Here is a 19,039-nt window from a genome sequence, read left to right as displayed (position 1 = left end):
AGTACTCTGTTCCTCCACAAATTGATATACCAAAGAAGGAAAGAATGTTAAGATACCACAAAACATATCCTGTATAATGTTTACAGAGTACTCAGTTCCTCTTCAACTTGATATACCAAAGAAGGAAAGAATGTTAAGATACCACAAAACATATCCTGGATAATGTTTACAGAGTACTCTGTTCCTCCTCAAATTGATATACCAAAGAAGGAAGAATGTTAAGATACCACAAAACATATCCTGTATAATGTTTACAGAGTACTCAGTTCCTCCTCAGATTGATATACCAAAGAAGGAAAGAATGTTAAGATACCACAAAACATATCCTGTATAATTTTTTACAGAGTACTCAGTTCCTCCTCAGATTGATATACCAAAGAAAGAAAGAATGTTAAGATACCACAAAACATATCCTGTATAATTTTTACAGAGTACTCAGTTCCTCCTCAAATTGATATACCAAAGAAGGAAATAATGTTAAGATACCACAAAACATATCCTGGATCAAACATCTTAGCTGAACATACAGGTTACACTTTCAGTTGTAATCAACATCAAATCTTGAGCACTAGAAACAACAGAGAAAAAAAAAACTGGTCGGTAGTAAAATCTATCGGCCTAACCTCAATCACAATCAAAGTCTTGACTCCAACATTGGACATTTGTACTCTGTAACCACATCACCAAAGTCACCACAGATTAGGTTCTTTTCTCCACAAACATTACAACTACATTGATGGTGTCATGAACCATGCCTGAACAGATCAACTGTATATAAACCAACAGTAGTTTCTAATAAAAGTCTCGGCTCAGAGACTAAAGCAGTACCCACCTCTTCATCCAAGGCAGATGTAGTTCATAGAAAATTCAAATCTAGTACAACCTACTCTTTCTGAAACTTATTTAAAAAAGTAATTAATGAAAATTTTAATCTTTATAGAGCTGTATGTTTAAAATTTCATTAATAGCCTTTTCTCCTTTTGTTGACTTCAAGTATGTCCACTGTGTTCCTTCAACTGGAAATACCAAAGAGTGAACTTGCATGTTTTTTATTATTATAGGCATCGATTCTTTAAGTTGTAAGAAAATATTAGTGTGAAATTATTTTTTATGTTTATAACAACAACTGTTAAAGAATACCTCAGTTCTGACAGTTTGTGTTTGAGGCTATTGATGTAAATAAGAATTGAAAATAGTGGGCCATAAGTCCAAGACTGGTTTACTAATTCCATGTTAATGTCTGTAATATTTATTCCATTGGTTTTACGTCAAAACAAGCATGACTGTTAAAATAGTTGTCCATAAGTCCAAGGCTGGTTTACTAATTCCATGTTAATATCTGTAATATTTATTCCGTTGGTTTTACGTCAAAACCAGGATGACTGTTAAATGTGATCATATAGCCAACATTTTTGCATTTGTTTCAAAATTTCTTATTGAATTTGAATTATTTTCAGACATGGGAAAGTACAAATATGTAAATATATGTGTGATTGAAAGAGATACATCATTAACCCATGAAATTAAGGGTCATATTGCTTATGTAACCTGTATACTAAAACAAACGATAGTGTTATTCATTCAGTGTAGATGTTTCAGTTAAAAACAAAGTTTCAGAGTGCACATAGCAGTAATTGTTATTCAGTTAATGCCAAGTTTGTTGATATGTATTGATAATGAAGCAGTTTAATTAAGTTTTGAAGGTAACTCTGTAAAAGGCCATTACATTCACTTTTTCACCTACCAATAGTGATAGGATTAAGCACACCACATTGTTTGTTTTACAATGTTTAGCCATAGATTATGTAATTACAATAAGTAATGGAGTTTGTCACAGCTCATTAGCTTTATCCAGCATCTTGTATCATTGGACCTGATGAATTGTCTACAGTCAAAATTTGAACTAGTCTTGCACATAATAATTGAAAACCAGTGTAGAATTTTCTAATTTATTTATTTATTGGAAATTATTGTTAAGGTTTACTAATAGTGTATAATGTTTACCTAAGTATTATTAGTGGTTGTATTGTCACTAAATAAATCAATTCACCGTAGGTAATAATAAAGTAGGATATGTCTTTATCCTTTTTTTTTTGACTGGGAGGGTATCACTGGTATCCTTTGATTTTTTAGTCTTCTGATAGTGGAAATACTTATCGAACTTACTAAATACTTAATTAGTAGCTAATCTTGGCTTAATGAAATCCATATGATTTGATTTAGTTTTTCCCTCAATTTTTAGGTTGTGAATTGTACAAAAGTTATTTGTGAGACACTGTTTTGAGAAAAATATTTAAAACAGTCACTTTTGTTTTCTAATTTATTTTTTGTTTCAATGTGGATCAGAATGTTTCATTTTGCAAGTCCATTCAGTTTCAACTTGACTGATATTCATTAGAATATATATATATATTTTTTATATTTTATTTTAATAATTGCAAAAGTAACCACTTCAGGCTATAAATGATAAAAGATACAGCAGAAACTGACCGGGGTATATCTGTGACGTGGAAATTAATCTTCCAAAATAGCATTAGGTCAAACTAAGTAACACAATTTTTGCTATCAATATTCTTGGTCAAAATCGATTTATATTTGATAAATATACTTTCTTTTCTTTATTTATCACATTCAAATATCGTTCAGTAATTTTCTGATCAATGTGTAGGTCAAAGCACAGATTTGGTGTTTCTTAAAACCACTGAAAACTATATTTTATATCCTTTGGGTTGAATTGCAAAGAAATTAAGAAAAATCATACACACGTGTCACATCTTGTTGTCTAAAACTTGCAAGTACATAAATTATTAGAGTAATTTATCATAGAGCACATGACTGATATATATATGGTTTAGGGTGACAGCTCTCAGTTACAAGCTGAAAGTTCATAACCTTACGTATAGTCATGTGTTACATGATTAAAAGTGCTTATCATGGTACAGTTGCAAAATTCCATTCATTTTGTGCAAACAAATGGTAGTTACATGTTTGAACGTAACTCCCAAAATACCGGGTGTGAATGCTTTTCTATGTTCAATTTGGAACAAGAAAGCTAGCAAGCCTATCGCATTACAATTTAATGATTGTAGTAAATATTTTTTGTGTATTTATTGTTATGGTAATATTAATAACTTTGTTATTGCATGTGAAAAATCAATCAATCGCTTCATTTCAGTAAACACTGGGTATGATAACACTCCTCGCATTCCTACCAAATCTGATGATATGCTAAGAGTCAACGTGGCAGTTCCGCAGACAGCAAGCTATGAACAACTGTATCACCTTTTTGACCTAATTCCTGGGCTGGAACGTTGTGATGTGAATGTTGGTAAGTTTATTTGTAATCTCATGCATATCAGGTCGGTCTCGAAGAATATGTCAAATCTTTTCGTAATATAACGAAGTTTAAAATTCATTATATCATTCAAACAATACAAGAATTTTAAGTAAACTGAAAGCATGTCATTAGATTTTGGTGACTAGGTTTGTTAATGATTTTTAATAGGATTTATCTTAATATTCTCATAATTTCTTCAAGAAACGTGTTACATTTCAAAAAAATTTTTTTGATTTTATATTAGAATAGATAGTATAATTATCATATTTTATGTTTCATTTTCTTTTGTTGCCATTACCTTTTATTAATTAATTAAAAAAGTTTGTTTTGGTCTATATCTAATGCAGGTTTGGCTAGCTTGAAGTTTAATAATTCTGAAGCCGCTACATGGGCAAGACAGAAAATATGTCGCATAGAATACCCACCAGGTTTTTTGTTGCAAATTATTGATATACCAAGTGGTGGAGGAATGAAGTAAGTTTTCGTGATAAGTCTAAACATTATTGAGGTGTAATTGGCTCAGATTTCTTTACACATTTAATATATACATTTAGCTGAGAGCCTTATTATCTTACTGAAATTATCCAATTGAAATAGGAGAGTAAAAACAAGGTAAACTGGAGTACAAGGTTTTCATGCTTGTTTACTTAAAGTCTCTGCTCATTTGATTGATGTTGCAAGATGTTTCATGGCTCTGAAAGTGCAGTTACTTTATTTATTTAGAAAAATATTAGGTAAATAAATGAAATAAATATTTTGGTAATGCTTAATTAAATTATATGTGAAATGAAAGATACGTCCATATGTAACATATATATAAATAAATATTAAGAAAAAATTTACTTTTTTTATATAATCGCTTAATTCCAGTTCACCCTTTACCCTTGCTTTGGGTTTCTGTAATCCCTGAGTTTGTGTGTTAATAATATATAAAACTGAGTCTTTGAATGGTACCATTATAGTTATCATCTAATTTGTATTTTCTGAATACTGCTCTTTAATACTTGTTGGATTCACTGAGTTCTCTGAATAGTTGAGTATTATGTAAGAATCACACCTTAGACTAACCTCCGTTTTTTCTAGTTCTTTTTAAAGGAATGTTTGATCAGTGCCATTGGTTTAAATAAATTAAACCTTAGATAGTTCAACCTAAAGCTAGGTTCTTCTTAACAGAATGTTATAAGTGATGCAACTTTGTGAATGCTCTTATACCACATTATTTCTTGCAAATTACTTATAAAGTGTCATATCGGCTCAAACAACAAGGAGAAATAAATATAATTCTGTAATCAAAGTTGTGCGTTTTCTACAGGAAAAGTAATTAAACAAGAGGGAATCCTCAATACCTTTGGTTGTAATTAGATCTCAAATTGGTCAATAGATGGAGCTATGAGGTAAAAGTTTGTACTTGATAAAAAAAAAACTCAGAGTCATTCAGTGAGTCGTTGTGCTGCAGCTACAGGTTAAGTGTATAATTTTTTTACACAAATCTCTTGTATTACATGAACCTGTAAATATCAAACACTCACATTTGATTCATAGATTATTTTTATATTTTCATTTATTTAGACCAGGCGGTGTTGTTGGAAATCGAGTTTCATTAATAGGGTATGTGACATTTGGGAAGGACGTAACTTTAAATTGGTTTTAAATTAAACACTATAATTATCTCCGCCACCGAAGGTGAATGGATGTTGTGTTTTCACCCCCTGTGTTTGTATGTTTGTCAGCAATATTTCTCAAAAACAACTAAACGAATTTGGACAAAAGTTGGTATAGATTTGGACTATAACCCAACTTATAAGTGATTAGTTTTTGGAGGGTCAAGGTCACAACAAAGTCACAAAAATCTCTTATCTGTTAACATAGGGATTGATTTTTCACACTATTTTAGCTCTTTAACTCAGTCAAAAATGATTGGTTTTTGATGAAACTTGGTGGACATGTGTAAAATATTACTCTCCATTGTTCTGCTAAAACTGATCCATGTAAGTTGATAATAACAGACATACAGACAAATTTTTGTATTTTTGGAGATCCGAATATGATCAACGCTGTGTGGCAGAGATATTCGCTCTACTGAGTGCCCCTCTAGTTTTTATAAGTAAATCTTTATCATATAAACATAAGCTTGTTAATGTTAAATATATGCCCAACACCAAGAGTCACTGACATAAAACAGCATAGAATCAATCACAGAATATTTTTCACATTGATAACATTTTGAAAAAAGACCTGTGTTTTTTTTTAGAAAATAAGCACTTTGGTAATAAACCTAAAACGTAAGTGGTATTTATTAATATGAGGTGTTTCAAAAGTTTGGTCTCATGAAGAAATGGAACTTTTTTTTTTGTATGACCTGCTCTTTTTTTTTTTTTTTTCAGATGCATATTAATATTGTATTAGGACCAAGAATTAATGTATAGATTAGAATTTAAACTGAGTATTATATTTGTAATGAAATTAATCTGTATACCACATTTTTTTACAACTCTCATTGTTATTATTATTTCACTGGTCAGTTGAACTCAGATTTTGATAGTTTGTCCTTGTTTACAGTATACTATATATTTAAGCATATTTCAGTTTTTCCGTCTTATTTATTCACAAGAATACTTTGTAAGGATCTCTTACAAGTTTTGATAAGATATATTGAATAATTTGTGAGCATATTAGTTTTTGTTTTTAGTTTAATGCCAAAGGGTTAGTGTTCAAAATTTCTTTTTTTTTACTCACTATAGAATTATATTTTCCAACTCAGGAATAGGATTTTGAAATATTTATAGTAGCAGTAGTATTACATTAAAAGACATAGTTGGTAAAATGAAATTGATTGGTTGATTTATATAGATAGACATTCTGAGATTAAATTTGAAGTCATTTTAATGAATAGATTTTAATATTATATATTATAAATATGTGACAGTGTGTTAATTTTATTACCCTTGTTATACAATGATTGACAGTGCTGAAGTTTTAACTTTGAGTTTTTAGCATATCTAGTTTTTTTATTATCATAGTTAATAATCGTTATGTTTTCTTTCAATTGTAGAGCTGATCCAGCACTTGCCTCAGCTCCAGCTGGACAACTTACAAACCATATTGCTAGTTTGATGGAAAAAATTTCAGAGGCAACAAATGTACTGAAGAATGTTGGTTTTCATGTAAATAACTCCGCAGGTATTTTTATTTTGTTCTTGTTACGATTCAGTTGTTTCTTAATTTTTTCTTTTTAAATTAATATTTTGCCACGTTTAGTTATTTAGATTATACGTATAATAGAGCTTCCGTTTGTTAGGTATAGATTCCATAAGGTTTAAAATTTTAAAAAATGTTACACCCATCCTTTGCTCTGTGCATTTCTTTTCTATTTAGCATTCTGACATCATTGTTACTTGCGTAATGTAGTAAAATGTAGATAAAAAAAAAAAAGTGTCCAACTCGACTTTTGTTTCAAAAAACATTACATTCCAGAAGTTTATTTTGTCTTCAGTTAGTTTGTCCCTGGTTTTAAAAATTTCTTCGTGTGTTCTTACATGCATGTTTTCTTTCCATTAAACACAATATTTTAATTATTGTTTTTATAAAGAATTCTGTTTTTTAGGTATTGCACAAACTAATGGGAACAGCATGCAGGAACCTGGAGGATTGCCTCCCCCTCAACCTATGGCCAAACCTGGTAGTGAGATGAAAGAACGATTGTTTATTGTCATGCCTGATCGACTGCCAACCAAAATGTTGGAGAACCTGTTCTGTCGATTTGGAAATTTAATGGAAATTTATCTCCTTCCTGGGAAAAACTGTGGATTTGCAAAATTTTCAGACAAGCAATCAGCACTTCAAGCTATGCAGGCAAGTATTTACACTCTTTAAATATAATATAGTTTTTAAAATTAAATTAATAATGGGTATTTGAAGGACATTTTTCAGAAGTTTATTATTTAATAATATGCTATTGCCATTAAGTTATCTAGTTATTTATAACAAAGTCTTGAATATTCACATAAAATTTTTTTACAAATAAAAATTCAAATAAATATTCTAATATTTATTTGAATTTTATTTGTAAAAAGCTACTTTCAAGAACTGAAAGTGTAAGAGTAGTTTTTACGGCGACCTTAAAAATGAGTTTCAAAAATAAGTTTTTGATATATAAGATCTTAATTAACACCTAAGCCTTTAACAAAATTCACCTGCAAAAACATTAGTGTTATTTATCTTTGAGACTGGACTTGTGACTTTTCAGTTTATGTATTTACACTTACAAACAATCATTAAAGGTTTTCTTAGAATTTTAGTAAACTGTAAAGAAAATATCACTTTTATGTTTTGGTTCTAGAGGATTAGTTGAAAATTTTCACAAATTCCTGAACCTGATTTTTCAGTTTTTTAGTTGATTTTTTTTCACTTTCATTTTTCTTATGTTAATGAATTTGGAAACCATGCATTGCCATATTGCTTAGTCTACATTGTTTTGTAGTATCATCATGCCATGTTCTCTATTTCTTGAACCCATTTTAAATCCTGTATAGTATAGATAATCTTAATTAATAATAGTACAGCTTGCATAGGCCATGTAAGTTCTTGAAAGTCATGGAATTTTTTCAGCAGATTTTTCAGTACTGAAAGTCGTTGAAAAACCTTTGCTAATCTAACCACATCTCTCATATCTTCCATTTTTATCAGTGACACTTTGTACCATTGTGCTAATTTCAGTTTTACGAAAGACTATCTCTAAAAGATGTGACTCATAAATATTGTAAACATACTGACTCGGCATCATCGATCAGTAACCAGCTCTGAACTATGTACTTTTTCAGATTTTTTTATTGATCCTTAACTTGTCTCTATTTGTTGCAAATTGAGAGAGAGTGGAATTTAACTCGTATAAATTATCATATATTTTGTACATTAGATTAGACGATAATAAATTATTTGGTTATTTTAGTGCCATTACATTTTTGTGGGTATTCTATTTTTGTCTTGATGCTGTCATTAGAAAAAGAAGCTGCCCACAAATATTCGACTGTAGTAAATTTAAAAAGATCATTAAGAAGACTAGCTTGCTGGTTCTTCTGAATGAGAATGAGTAAGGCAATTAAAGAAAATAATAATTAATAGTACATGTTGTTAAAGTGAATAAAGTAGTTTTCAAAATCCTATCCCTAATTCTGATGTATTGCGACGTAAATAAATGAAAAATTATACTCTGCCAATTTAATCTTCACATTCAAGAAAATTTTTAATATAAATATTGCCTCAACCGTTACTCTGTGTGTCATATCCCATCCAGCTTGATGGGCCATGGTATTGGATAAAGGCCTTGTTGGCACTGGATGCAACAGATACGGTGTGGTTGATATATTATATGCTTCTTTACATACACTCAGAAGATTCAAACATTTTCAATATATTCATGTTGATGCTCTGTAATAAAAAAGCAGTATTAATTAACATTTCTAATAATATTCACATTAGCTGTAGATATATATATTTCCTCTTATCTTTTTTCAGATTCTCAGTTAGAGATGTATAAATTACCATATAATGTTGTCAAGTCTCTTGTGTTTCAGACTTTACACGGTTTTGAGATCGCAGGAGGCAGGATCAGAATAGATATTGCAAATCCCGAAAAAGGCGATCGAGACAAAAAACGCTCACTGCAACAGGATGATGGAGACACCTTTACCAAACAGTCACGTAATGATTCGGCCTAGCCCGAAGTAAAGGTATGCATGACTTTTGAATTTTAACATCTTTTATTTTATTTAGTAAGACACTGACATTTTTGTAAAGATCTCGCAAATCTTTATCAAAATGGTTTTCAACATTTTATGTGTTAAGATTTTTTTTTCTTCTTTAAAATCAAAAATTCTAACTGCATTAATGAGGATAATATTGAATGACATGCAAGAATATATCCATTCATGTTTGATATACAGTTCTTTGTCATATAAATGTGAAAATTTTCAGATGTGAAATTTCTATGTTTTTAAGTCTTTTTGAAAATTAAAAGGTACTAAATTATTCTAACTGAGGTAAGAAAATAATATTTTATTATTACTTTTAATACATGTATATATGTACATACATAGGCTAAATTGGTGTATTTCATAGTTTCAGTGTTGTAAGTGACTCGTTATATTAAGTATAAGATGTTTTTTATACATCCTACTTGAGAGATTCGGGGACAATGAATGACTTATGTTCAGTATGTCTTCCTTTCTGTAGTATCATGTGTTGCATAATTGCACACAACACTGTGACTTGTGTCTTAAGAAAGTCCATAGACCTCTAAAGTTACTACATCCTTAAGGTCCCATGTAATGTGTGAGCTGCACTCAACTCACCCCAGAAAAAAAAAGGAGGGGGGGTGTTCAAATCAAGTAACATTCTAGGCCAGAAAATCCCACATCAATAAATGTCACAGTTCGAAAAAACGTTGCATTAAAAGATTTCACAAAGAAACGATGAAGCACAATGTTTGCTACTGTGCTTCCGTTTACTACCAAATTTCATGTCATTCACTAATTATACCACAGTTATTACAAATAGGGAGTGTAAGATGTGTACAAAATTACCCTGTATATTTCTCGTTAATTGCATAGTTCTCATTATTTTAATAGCTTTTAAATGGTAAACATACATTTTAAGCTATTTCATATATTCTCTATGCTTTTATTAAAATAAGCCAGATCATAAGTTAAGAGTTAATGTTAGGTTTTTGTTGTTATTGTTTCGTTGTCTGTGATAAAGTATAAAATACTTTGCTTGAAAAGAAAGGCAAATACACCAAGATTTAACAATTTGTTTTTAAATTTACATCTTAGCAAAACTTAACACCAGTTGTCAATTTTTCATAGCAAATTTTTTTTGGCTGGCAACTGTCAGAGTACTAAATGTTTTCATCTGAAGGGATTTAAAGAAATACATATAATTATGCTGTATTTAAATTTTATATATGACTATGCTGTTACAAAAAGAATCTGCAGATCTAAATTAATCTTTAGAACAACAACTGCTTTGCAATGTGCAATTCCCCATCCCTTAATCTAGTTTTTTTTTTGTAATTACATTGCTGTTCTGAACTTTCTACAATTTTTTTTTAGTTTGTAAGTAACTTTTTTTACTGTATTTGTACTTTTCTTATATGTATGTTAAGACTTTTATTTTCATTTGTTACATAACGTAAATTTTAAGGTTTTTATATGTTTTGGGGTTGATTAAATTAGATTCATTGTGATTGGATACAGTTTTGCTTTAGAAAACACAGTTGAGAAAATTTTAAGTCTTAGAAACATTCATAATCACATGAAGTATTTATTGGCATTCAATAATGTTTTGTACATTACTGATTTTGTAATGGTAGCAGGGATGTTACACAGACAAAACTACATAAAACTAATTTCAATAATACTAAACAGATAAACACCAGGAGAAATGATTCTCAGATTACTTTTTTTCTACATATGGCTAGTCTAAGGTTTATGTGTCCTGATATTGCAGCCTTAAGGTTAGCTTTGAAACTTGACAAGCATTTTAAAGAAATAGAAAACAAGAAATTATTAAAATTTATATTTTTCAAGTAGCTTTCAAGCTTATTTTATCATGATAAGTGTAGCCCGATACTGAAATCATATACTTGTAAACTTAAAATAAATATTGTTTATGACATTGAAAAATCAATACATTGAGGCTTTCAAAAGTACTGTGTGTGTGTTGAATGTTCCAGCTGTTGATCAGTTTGTAACTGTTTAAGTAATTTTTTATATATTTTAGACTGCAATTTAAATTACATGTTTCAACACCATTAGGATAATTTTGTCACTGTTAAGACTTATTTGTTGGAAAAATATGATCAACAAAGTAAATTTTCTATGAGAAAGTTTTGGAAACGTACAGTTTCTTTGATGATTACAAAGATTTGTGAAACTGAAAAGCTAGAGTTGTACCAAAATAGTAAATCATTGGACATGTGGTTGGAAAAGCATCATAATTTCTGTTGAGCTCAAGGGTTAAAAAAACAAAGTGTTCTTGAACTTTAACTCTTGACATTACCAAGTAACATTTGCCTGAAATTTTAAAATTTAACACCTATTTATTTAATTTTTTATTTATCTGTTTCAATGGTGCAGATAGCTCTCGTGTAGCTTTGCGGGAAATTCAAAACAAACAAACGGTTTCAATGTATTTCTGGATGTTAATTCTCACTGTGGGATTTTTAATCATAAACAGCATTTCTTAGCTAGTTTTGAATCACAGATTCAAAGTGTAGAGTGAAACTTAGCAGGAATGGGATAGTAACTGTGGATTCTTGAACACGTAATCTAACACGTTAACCACGTGACCGTGTTTAACTTAAGATTTAATGGTCTTCATACACCTGTTTTTTAGCTCATTTTTGAGACAATCTTATAATCTACCAGTGAGGATCTTCATGATAAAAACCTACACCAGCACAACTAAAACACACTCACAGATTCAAAGTGTAGAGTGAAACTTAGCAGGAATGGGATAGTAACTGTGGATTCTTGAACATATAATCTAACACGTTAACCACGTGACCGTGTGTTAAAAAAAAGTGATGGTGAAATTTCACTGTTGGATTAAAGTGGCTCAACAGTTGGTGGTGGGTGCTGTTGGCTAGCTACCTTTCCTCTAGGCTTATCATTTCAAAATTAGGAGTGGCTGTGTATGGCTAGCTTGTGTAGTTTTGCAAAAAAATAGCTGAAACAAACTAACCATTAAACCTTTTAGATGAATTGCAACACTCTTCCCAAACTATCTATTTTAAAGCTATCACATAAATTATAGAATACATCCCTAAATCATCTTTAAAACAATGTATATGTTAATTCAGGGGAAAATTGGGCACAGTTTCTTTTTTTTTGTTTTTGGACCTAGTTCAGGTCAATGTTTTCTTTAACCTAAGCAAAACCTTAAAAACAGGTATCTGCTTTAGTTGTTGGTTAAAACAGCTTATATCGTATACTGGTTTGTACTTACATGAAAACTACACAGTTGCTAGCCTTGAGAGCATTAGAACTGATGGAGTTCCACATGGTTATTAGCCTTGAGAGCATTAGGACTGATGGAGTTCCACACAGTTGCTAGCCTTGAGAGCATTAGGACTGATGGAACTCTACACGGTTGCTAGCCTTGAGAGCATTAGCACTGGTGGATGTCTACACAGTTGCTAGCCTTGAGAACAATAGCACTGGTGGATATCCACACGGTTATTAGCCTTGAGAGCATTAGCACTGATGGAACTCTACACAGTTGCTAGCCTTGAGAGCATTAGCACTGGTGGATATCCACACAGTTACTAGCCTTGAGAACATTAGCACTGATGGAGATCCACACAGTTACTAGCCTTGAGAGCATTAGCACTGATGGAGCTCCTCACAGCTGCTAGCCTTGAGAGCATTAGCACTGATGGAACTCTTTGTTAAAAGAAAGTTAGTTTTTGTAAAGTATTTTACTAACAATAAATACATGTTTTTACTTCTGTCTAACTTATAAATTTTTAAATGTACTACTTTTTAGAATTAATCTTCTCCTGGATCAATCATAGTTAGTAGCCTATTGATGACTTAAGACTAATTAACTAGTTATTTCTTTTATCTTAGCAACAACTTTTATTAACCTGAACTTACACAGTTGGACAAACTTTTTAAAAATAGTTGTTTATTACCAAGTTCTTGAAATCTTGTGGTATTTATAGCATTAAAGTAATATGAAGGAAAACCTCTGTTTTTATCTAAAAATCTGAAACATGAGAGAATACGAGAAAATCAGTATTTAAGTACCTAAGAAAGCATGGGTACTTCATGTATTATAATAATCCTCGTAGCCAATTAAAGTATAAAAGGAAGTTTTAAGTGCCTACGAAATCACTTGATGTCCTGGCTTCATTAAAAAAAAAACTGTGCAAATGTTTTTGGAGGAAAATCTTCACAAGATACTGAAGGTTTGTTTATTTTTTATATTTTTTTCATTTTGAAGGATGAACTTGTTTCCTAAATCTGTTGTTTGTTCCAAATTGTGCTCTTGATTCTGAAAAAGATAATAATAAAAAAGTGTTCAAATTAAGTAAGAATTGACAGTGTTATAACTATAGTAGTAAAGACTTATTACACTGTTACATTATACAGTTCAGACATTTGGGATAGAAAATATGTTAAACAGTCATATAACTGACCAAAAACATTGCTTATATGAACGTAAAATGTAAAATGTGTGTTTAAGTAGCTTTCTTTAAGAACAGACATCACAAGAAATTGATATTGATACCGATAACATGTCTGTATATTCAAGACTTTATGATATAGGTTCAAAATCATATGTGTGTTTAAGTAGCTTTCTTTAAGAACAGACATCACAAGAAATTGATATTGATACCGATAACATGTCTGTATATTCAAGACTTTATGATATAGGTTCAAAATCAAATGTGTGTTTAAGTAGCTTTCTTTAAGAACAGACATCATAAGAAATTGATATTGATACCGATAGCATGTCTGTATATTCAATACTTTATGGTATAGGTTCAAAATCAAATTATTTTATGTCTTAATCGTGTAAGTCGATAGTTGCAGGTCTGAGAAAACTTGTAAAATGTGCAGTAGTAAGGACACTGTAGTTGAAGACTATGAAAACACTGCAACATTTGAAACTGATGAGTTTATGTCATTCTATGATTTTTCTTAATCTCTTTTCTTTTTGTAAAACATGTGTAGGCTTGACAGAATAAGGTGATAACAGCTTACCTTTGTGACACACTCTGGGCTTTAAACATCAAGTATCGTGATACTATTACCTTACCGTACTGTAGACGTATTGACATCGGAAACACTGTATAGTTCAAAGTCGGAGCATACCACTACCAAGGGACTGTTCTTAGACAAAGAGCTGACGTAGTTGAATGTTTCATGCTATTAAGTGTGACAAGTGCAGACAGACAGAAAAAAACAGATCTGAATTTCAGGCAGTGCTGTCTCTCTAGTTTAGGCTTCACTACACAAAACTGTTTTTGATTCCTTGACATTATTTCTTCAGTTAGGGTTAACTGTATAAGAGTAGCATACTATGCTAGAAAATGTGAACGTGGCAGTTTTATTCTGACTGTTAAAGATGAAGACTGAAGTATTGTCACTAATCAATAATGTGATAATAGTGTAGCCTAAACTAGAGTAGTAGCAAGTTTTGTCTGCATTGCTTTGTTCGTCGTTTCATCTTTTTAACTTTTAAATATTCAGCTTTTGTTGTATATAATTTTATCTATCATATATGCCATGGTGTTGTGTATGAAAATTTCTGAAAATAAAAGCCCAGAAAAAATTTCAAGACTCCTTTTGTTGAAGTAATAAATTATAAGTACGTCTTAACATTTAGATATTTTGTTTTCCTGATTAAAATATTATTATTTTGTACTGGTTCTTGCATAGAAATAAAGGATTTAAAGTTCATTATTGTCTTTATTTGCATATCTATTTTTAAACAAAAAAGGGATGTAAAATATTGTTTACTGGGAATACAAATTTCTTTGTAGTCATACTAAACTCAGAACAAGAAAGAAATATGTGGTAAAATACAACAAAATACTGAAGTTAACCATAAATTCTAACAAAGCGATTTAATTGTGTAATGTATCAGAATGAATATGATATATTAAATATAATTTACGAGAAAATTGTGCCTGTTTTAATGACAGGAAAGCTGGGCCTATAAAACAACAGTTTGAAAGCAGTACTTGATTTGAATCGGACAACATTTCGTAAATTTGATGATGATTATTATATTGATTCAGTTCTGTAGCTATTGTTGTTTCACATGGATACGTGCACATTGGTAGGATACAACCGGTTTAGCTTGCTGTTAAGAAATGTAATGTATAGTTGATAATCAGCAGTAATATAGTTACGTTCAGAACAAACGTATCAAATAACTACACAGGAATGCCATATGGTTGAAGAAAAAAAATTCAGTTCTTACTCAAAAGATAAACAGAAATGACAACTGAAGGAAAATGGGAATTCCAGTCTGAAAAAAAAAAAGAATCTAAACAGATAAATGGGAATGATTTAATTTCTTCAGTTACCTTCCTACTTTGAGTGTCAGTGAAACCTGCAGAGAAAAATATACAAAAGGCAGTGTATTCAGAGTTGAATTTCTTGAACACCCATGTTTGGCAAAAGTTCTGTATCAGGGTGACGTTTGTGGTTGATGTATGTATGTGTTGTAGTTTATGGGTATCGTGCAGTTATAAAATATGTAAGATGTTTATTTTTTGGTATTTGTTTTGTGTGTGTGTGTTTTCAGACTTTATGGTATTTTGATGTTAGGGTTGTACCCCAATATGCCAGGAATTTGTATTTGGATACAGTTTTGTTTGTATTGTTTTGTCTGTAATGTACAAAAGGCAGTGTATTCAGAGTTGAATTTCTTGAACACCCATGTTTGGCGAAAGTTCTGTATCAGGGTGACGTTTGTGGTTGATGTATGTATGTTTTCTTTTCCCTCTTTAGTTGTAGTTTATGGGTATCGTGCAGTTATAAAATATGTAAGATGTTTATTTTTTGGTATTTGTTTTGTTTGTGTGTTTTCAGACTTTATGGTATTTTGATGTTAGGGTTGTACCCCAGTATGCCAGGAATTTGTATTTGGATACAGTTTTGTCTTTATTGTACTTGTCATGGTTGATTCTCTTTCCACTTTTGACATTTTACTTTATAAGTATCATTCAAGTAATAAACTTACCTGTGATTTTTTTTTTCTTTCCAGTTTCCTTTGTTGTGAGCATATTGTCCTGGTATGGAGCTCTTTACTTGGGCTTCTTCTTGGCTAAATGTTTTCATTTTGATATCTTTGCAATGAAACTAATATGGTTGTCCCAACTTCTGATTGGGCTAACTGTCCGTATGATTTTTGATTTGCTGATGTTTATTCAGCATTACAAAAACGTATCGGTACAACTGCAGAAGTACACACTTAAATTAATGCCATCTCAACAGTGTCCTTGTCTCAATTTACTCTCCATAACAAACTTACTTGATGGATTGCATTAAACCAAATCTACAGAATGATGATGATAATTGGAATTTAAAGAGTACGATTGTAATGGCATAATCTTGGGTTAAAAATCAGAATGATTCACCCAAAGTAGAAATGGTTTTGGATATATATATAAATCATATTACTTTCAAGAAAAAACAGTTATTTCTCAGAAAAAACATACAATTACTATTACATAGAACTTACAAAAGGAATGTAATATTATTACTCTGTAATAACATATTATTTTGAAATTGCAAGTGAACCACAGTTACTGCTAAGATATTGTATATTTTCTCTTCAGAAGTAATGTTTAGTTTCTACCCAGAAACAATAAGATTACTATTTAGAAATGATGTACAGTTACTGTTCTGAAATGACAAAAATTACTACTCAGAGAGTTTATGCTTAGTGCTTGCAATTTGAACTAAAAAATCATGTATTACCCCCAAAAAGAATTTTAAGTTACAAGTTCAAATTTATATAAAACAACTATTCAGAAATGAAATTTGTACACCCAAATCAAGTTGTATATCCTCAGAATCAGATAAAAATTATTGGGAATCTGGGAAAGATGTATAAAAACTTGGCTGAAAAACACCACAGTTGCCAGCTGAATGGAATTTATTAATTAAAAGTTCTTATAAGTTAAATTCAAGCAGAGCAAACATTCCTGTTTAATAACATTTTATGATGCTGTTACGCAGAACAAACATGTTTGTTTTGTGTCCTCCAGGTTTTATTCATCACACCCATTTGTTATGTCAACTGTTCGTTGAAAACATTTTTGAGGCCAGTGGAATATGTTTAAACAAATTCATCATTAGTGGAGGACAAGTTATTAAAGATTACTTATGAAGATTTCTCCTGTAACTCTGAGCAAAGTTGTATAATATTTGAAGTACTCTGGTGTTAAACAGTAGGGAAAAAAAAAACTTTTTTTAGGAGACAGGTATTATAATTATTATTTTCAGTGCTAAAACCTACATTTTGGAAATGGGACTAATTTTAAATGATTTCTTGGAAGATTTTATGTTACTTTTGTAAGGATCATCATTCGTTACATTATTTTGCTACTGAGAATACTTTAAACTAAAATTAGTGAGTGTAGGTAGTTTATACAAAGATTTAATTATTCCAGTAAGGTGTTTACTGAAGTTATAGTAACGTGTTAAGTATTATATCCTGGCAATGTTAAGTATTATATCCTGGCAGTGTTAAGTATTATATCCTGGCAATTTAAGAAAGGACATTTTTCTTTACTCCTCTATACTTAAAATGACATCCTGCCATGCCTGTAGTTGGTTAATGCACAAGTCTTAGTCATTGCTATTTGTGTCTTTTAACCATTAGTCGTTCATTTTGCATTCAGAAATCACAGGGTGTATTTTGTACTGTTATTTCTAAAAACATTTAATAACACTAATTAGGCATGTGGCCAGATGATCTAACTTTATGTTTTGTTGTTTTTAGGTTTCTCGTAGATAGATTTTGTCATAAATTAGGAACACCTAATTTTCTAGATTATCATGTTACAGGCCTGGCAGATAGGGCACTCAATTCACAGTCTGCAGTTCGTGGGTTTGAATCCCCATCATCAAACATGCTCGTCCTTTCGGGCATTGAGGCATTATATTGTGATGAACAATCCCACTATTCATTGGTAAAAAAATTGCCGGTGAGTGGTGTTGACTAGCTGTCTTCCCTCTAGTCTATCATTGCTATATTAGGGACAGCTAGTGCAGATAGCCTTCATGTATCTTTGTGCAAAATTCAAAACAAACCAAACTGATCATGTTACAGCCAAGCATATTGACAAAACTCCCACTCCTATGTATCTCCACACCACACAATAAATAATTATAAAAGGAAAACTGAAAACGTTACAGTTTCTATAATTTATGATATGTTCTTGTACAGAAGTACTTTTTGTAACCTGTAGTTGACATTGTGGATGAAGTAATGTTAATGAATGTATAATTACTTAAGACGAACAACAAAAACTGCATTTTTAGACACTTATTAAATGTGACTTGTCAGTTTACATTTTTAAAATATATGTGTACTTAATTTCATACCACAGTGATTTATACTGTATCATCCCACTGCATCTTGATTATCAACAGTAAACTAAGGTGCCAGGATCTTTACAGATAAATAAGATTTTAAGATGAATATGTTGAAGGTAATAATAATTTGATCTTCTTCTTCACAAGCACCAGAAAAACCCTTGGTCACTAAACAAAATTATGTAAACACACTACCAATGTAGTATTGCAGTAAGAATTCAGGTTCCATCCAGCAATGACCTCGACTATGACATAAAATAGAAGAAAAAAGATCTATTGGGTAGATCATTTTTAGGTGTGTGCAAAATTCAATTTTTATTAGTTGCAACTCAACTATGAATATTTTATTAAATAGTCTATTCTCCACCGATATTAGTAAAATCAAAAGACTGAAGGTTGGCATATAACCATTCCAGAAGGATCTAGAGATGGTGTTCAAGCAGCAAAAGGACAAGTCAAACCTTGGAGTCAATTCTTTCATCCTGTAGCCAAGCCCATCAGAAACGTGGATGTTATCTGAATGGGTTCACATTGAAGCAATGACCCACACATACAATAACTTATTGGACACTGTAAATTG

General features: G+C 30.8%; 1 protein-coding gene across 1 annotated transcript in view; it reads left to right on the top strand.

Annotated features, from left to right (window-relative positions):
* Positions 1 to 14,670, top strand: part of LOC106465592 (RNA-binding protein 45-like) — a 24,857-nt gene extending 10,187 nt beyond the window's left edge. Inside the window, exons 4-9 of the mRNA XM_013925826.2 lie at positions 3,176 to 3,328; positions 3,685 to 3,811; positions 6,390 to 6,517; positions 6,942 to 7,189; positions 8,911 to 9,066; positions 14,077 to 14,670. Of these exons, the coding sequence (XP_013781280.1) occupies positions 3,176 to 3,328; positions 3,685 to 3,811; positions 6,390 to 6,517; positions 6,942 to 7,189; positions 8,911 to 9,054 (800 nt within the window). The 3' untranslated portion in view covers positions 9,055 to 9,066; positions 14,077 to 14,670. The remainder of the gene's footprint in view (positions 1 to 3,175; positions 3,329 to 3,684; positions 3,812 to 6,389; positions 6,518 to 6,941; positions 7,190 to 8,910; positions 9,067 to 14,076) is intronic.
* The last annotated feature ends 4,369 nt before the right edge of the window (positions 14,671 to 19,039 follow it).

This window comes from Limulus polyphemus, unplaced genomic scaffold (genome assembly GCF_000517525.1).
Source record: "Limulus polyphemus unplaced genomic scaffold, Limulus_polyphemus-2.1.2 Scaffold1993, whole genome shotgun sequence".
Classification (NCBI taxonomy): domain Eukaryota; kingdom Metazoa; phylum Arthropoda; class Merostomata; order Xiphosura; family Limulidae; genus Limulus; species Limulus polyphemus.
Note: the sequence above shows the minus strand (reverse complement) of the source record. Positions and strands in the feature narration are given on the sequence as shown.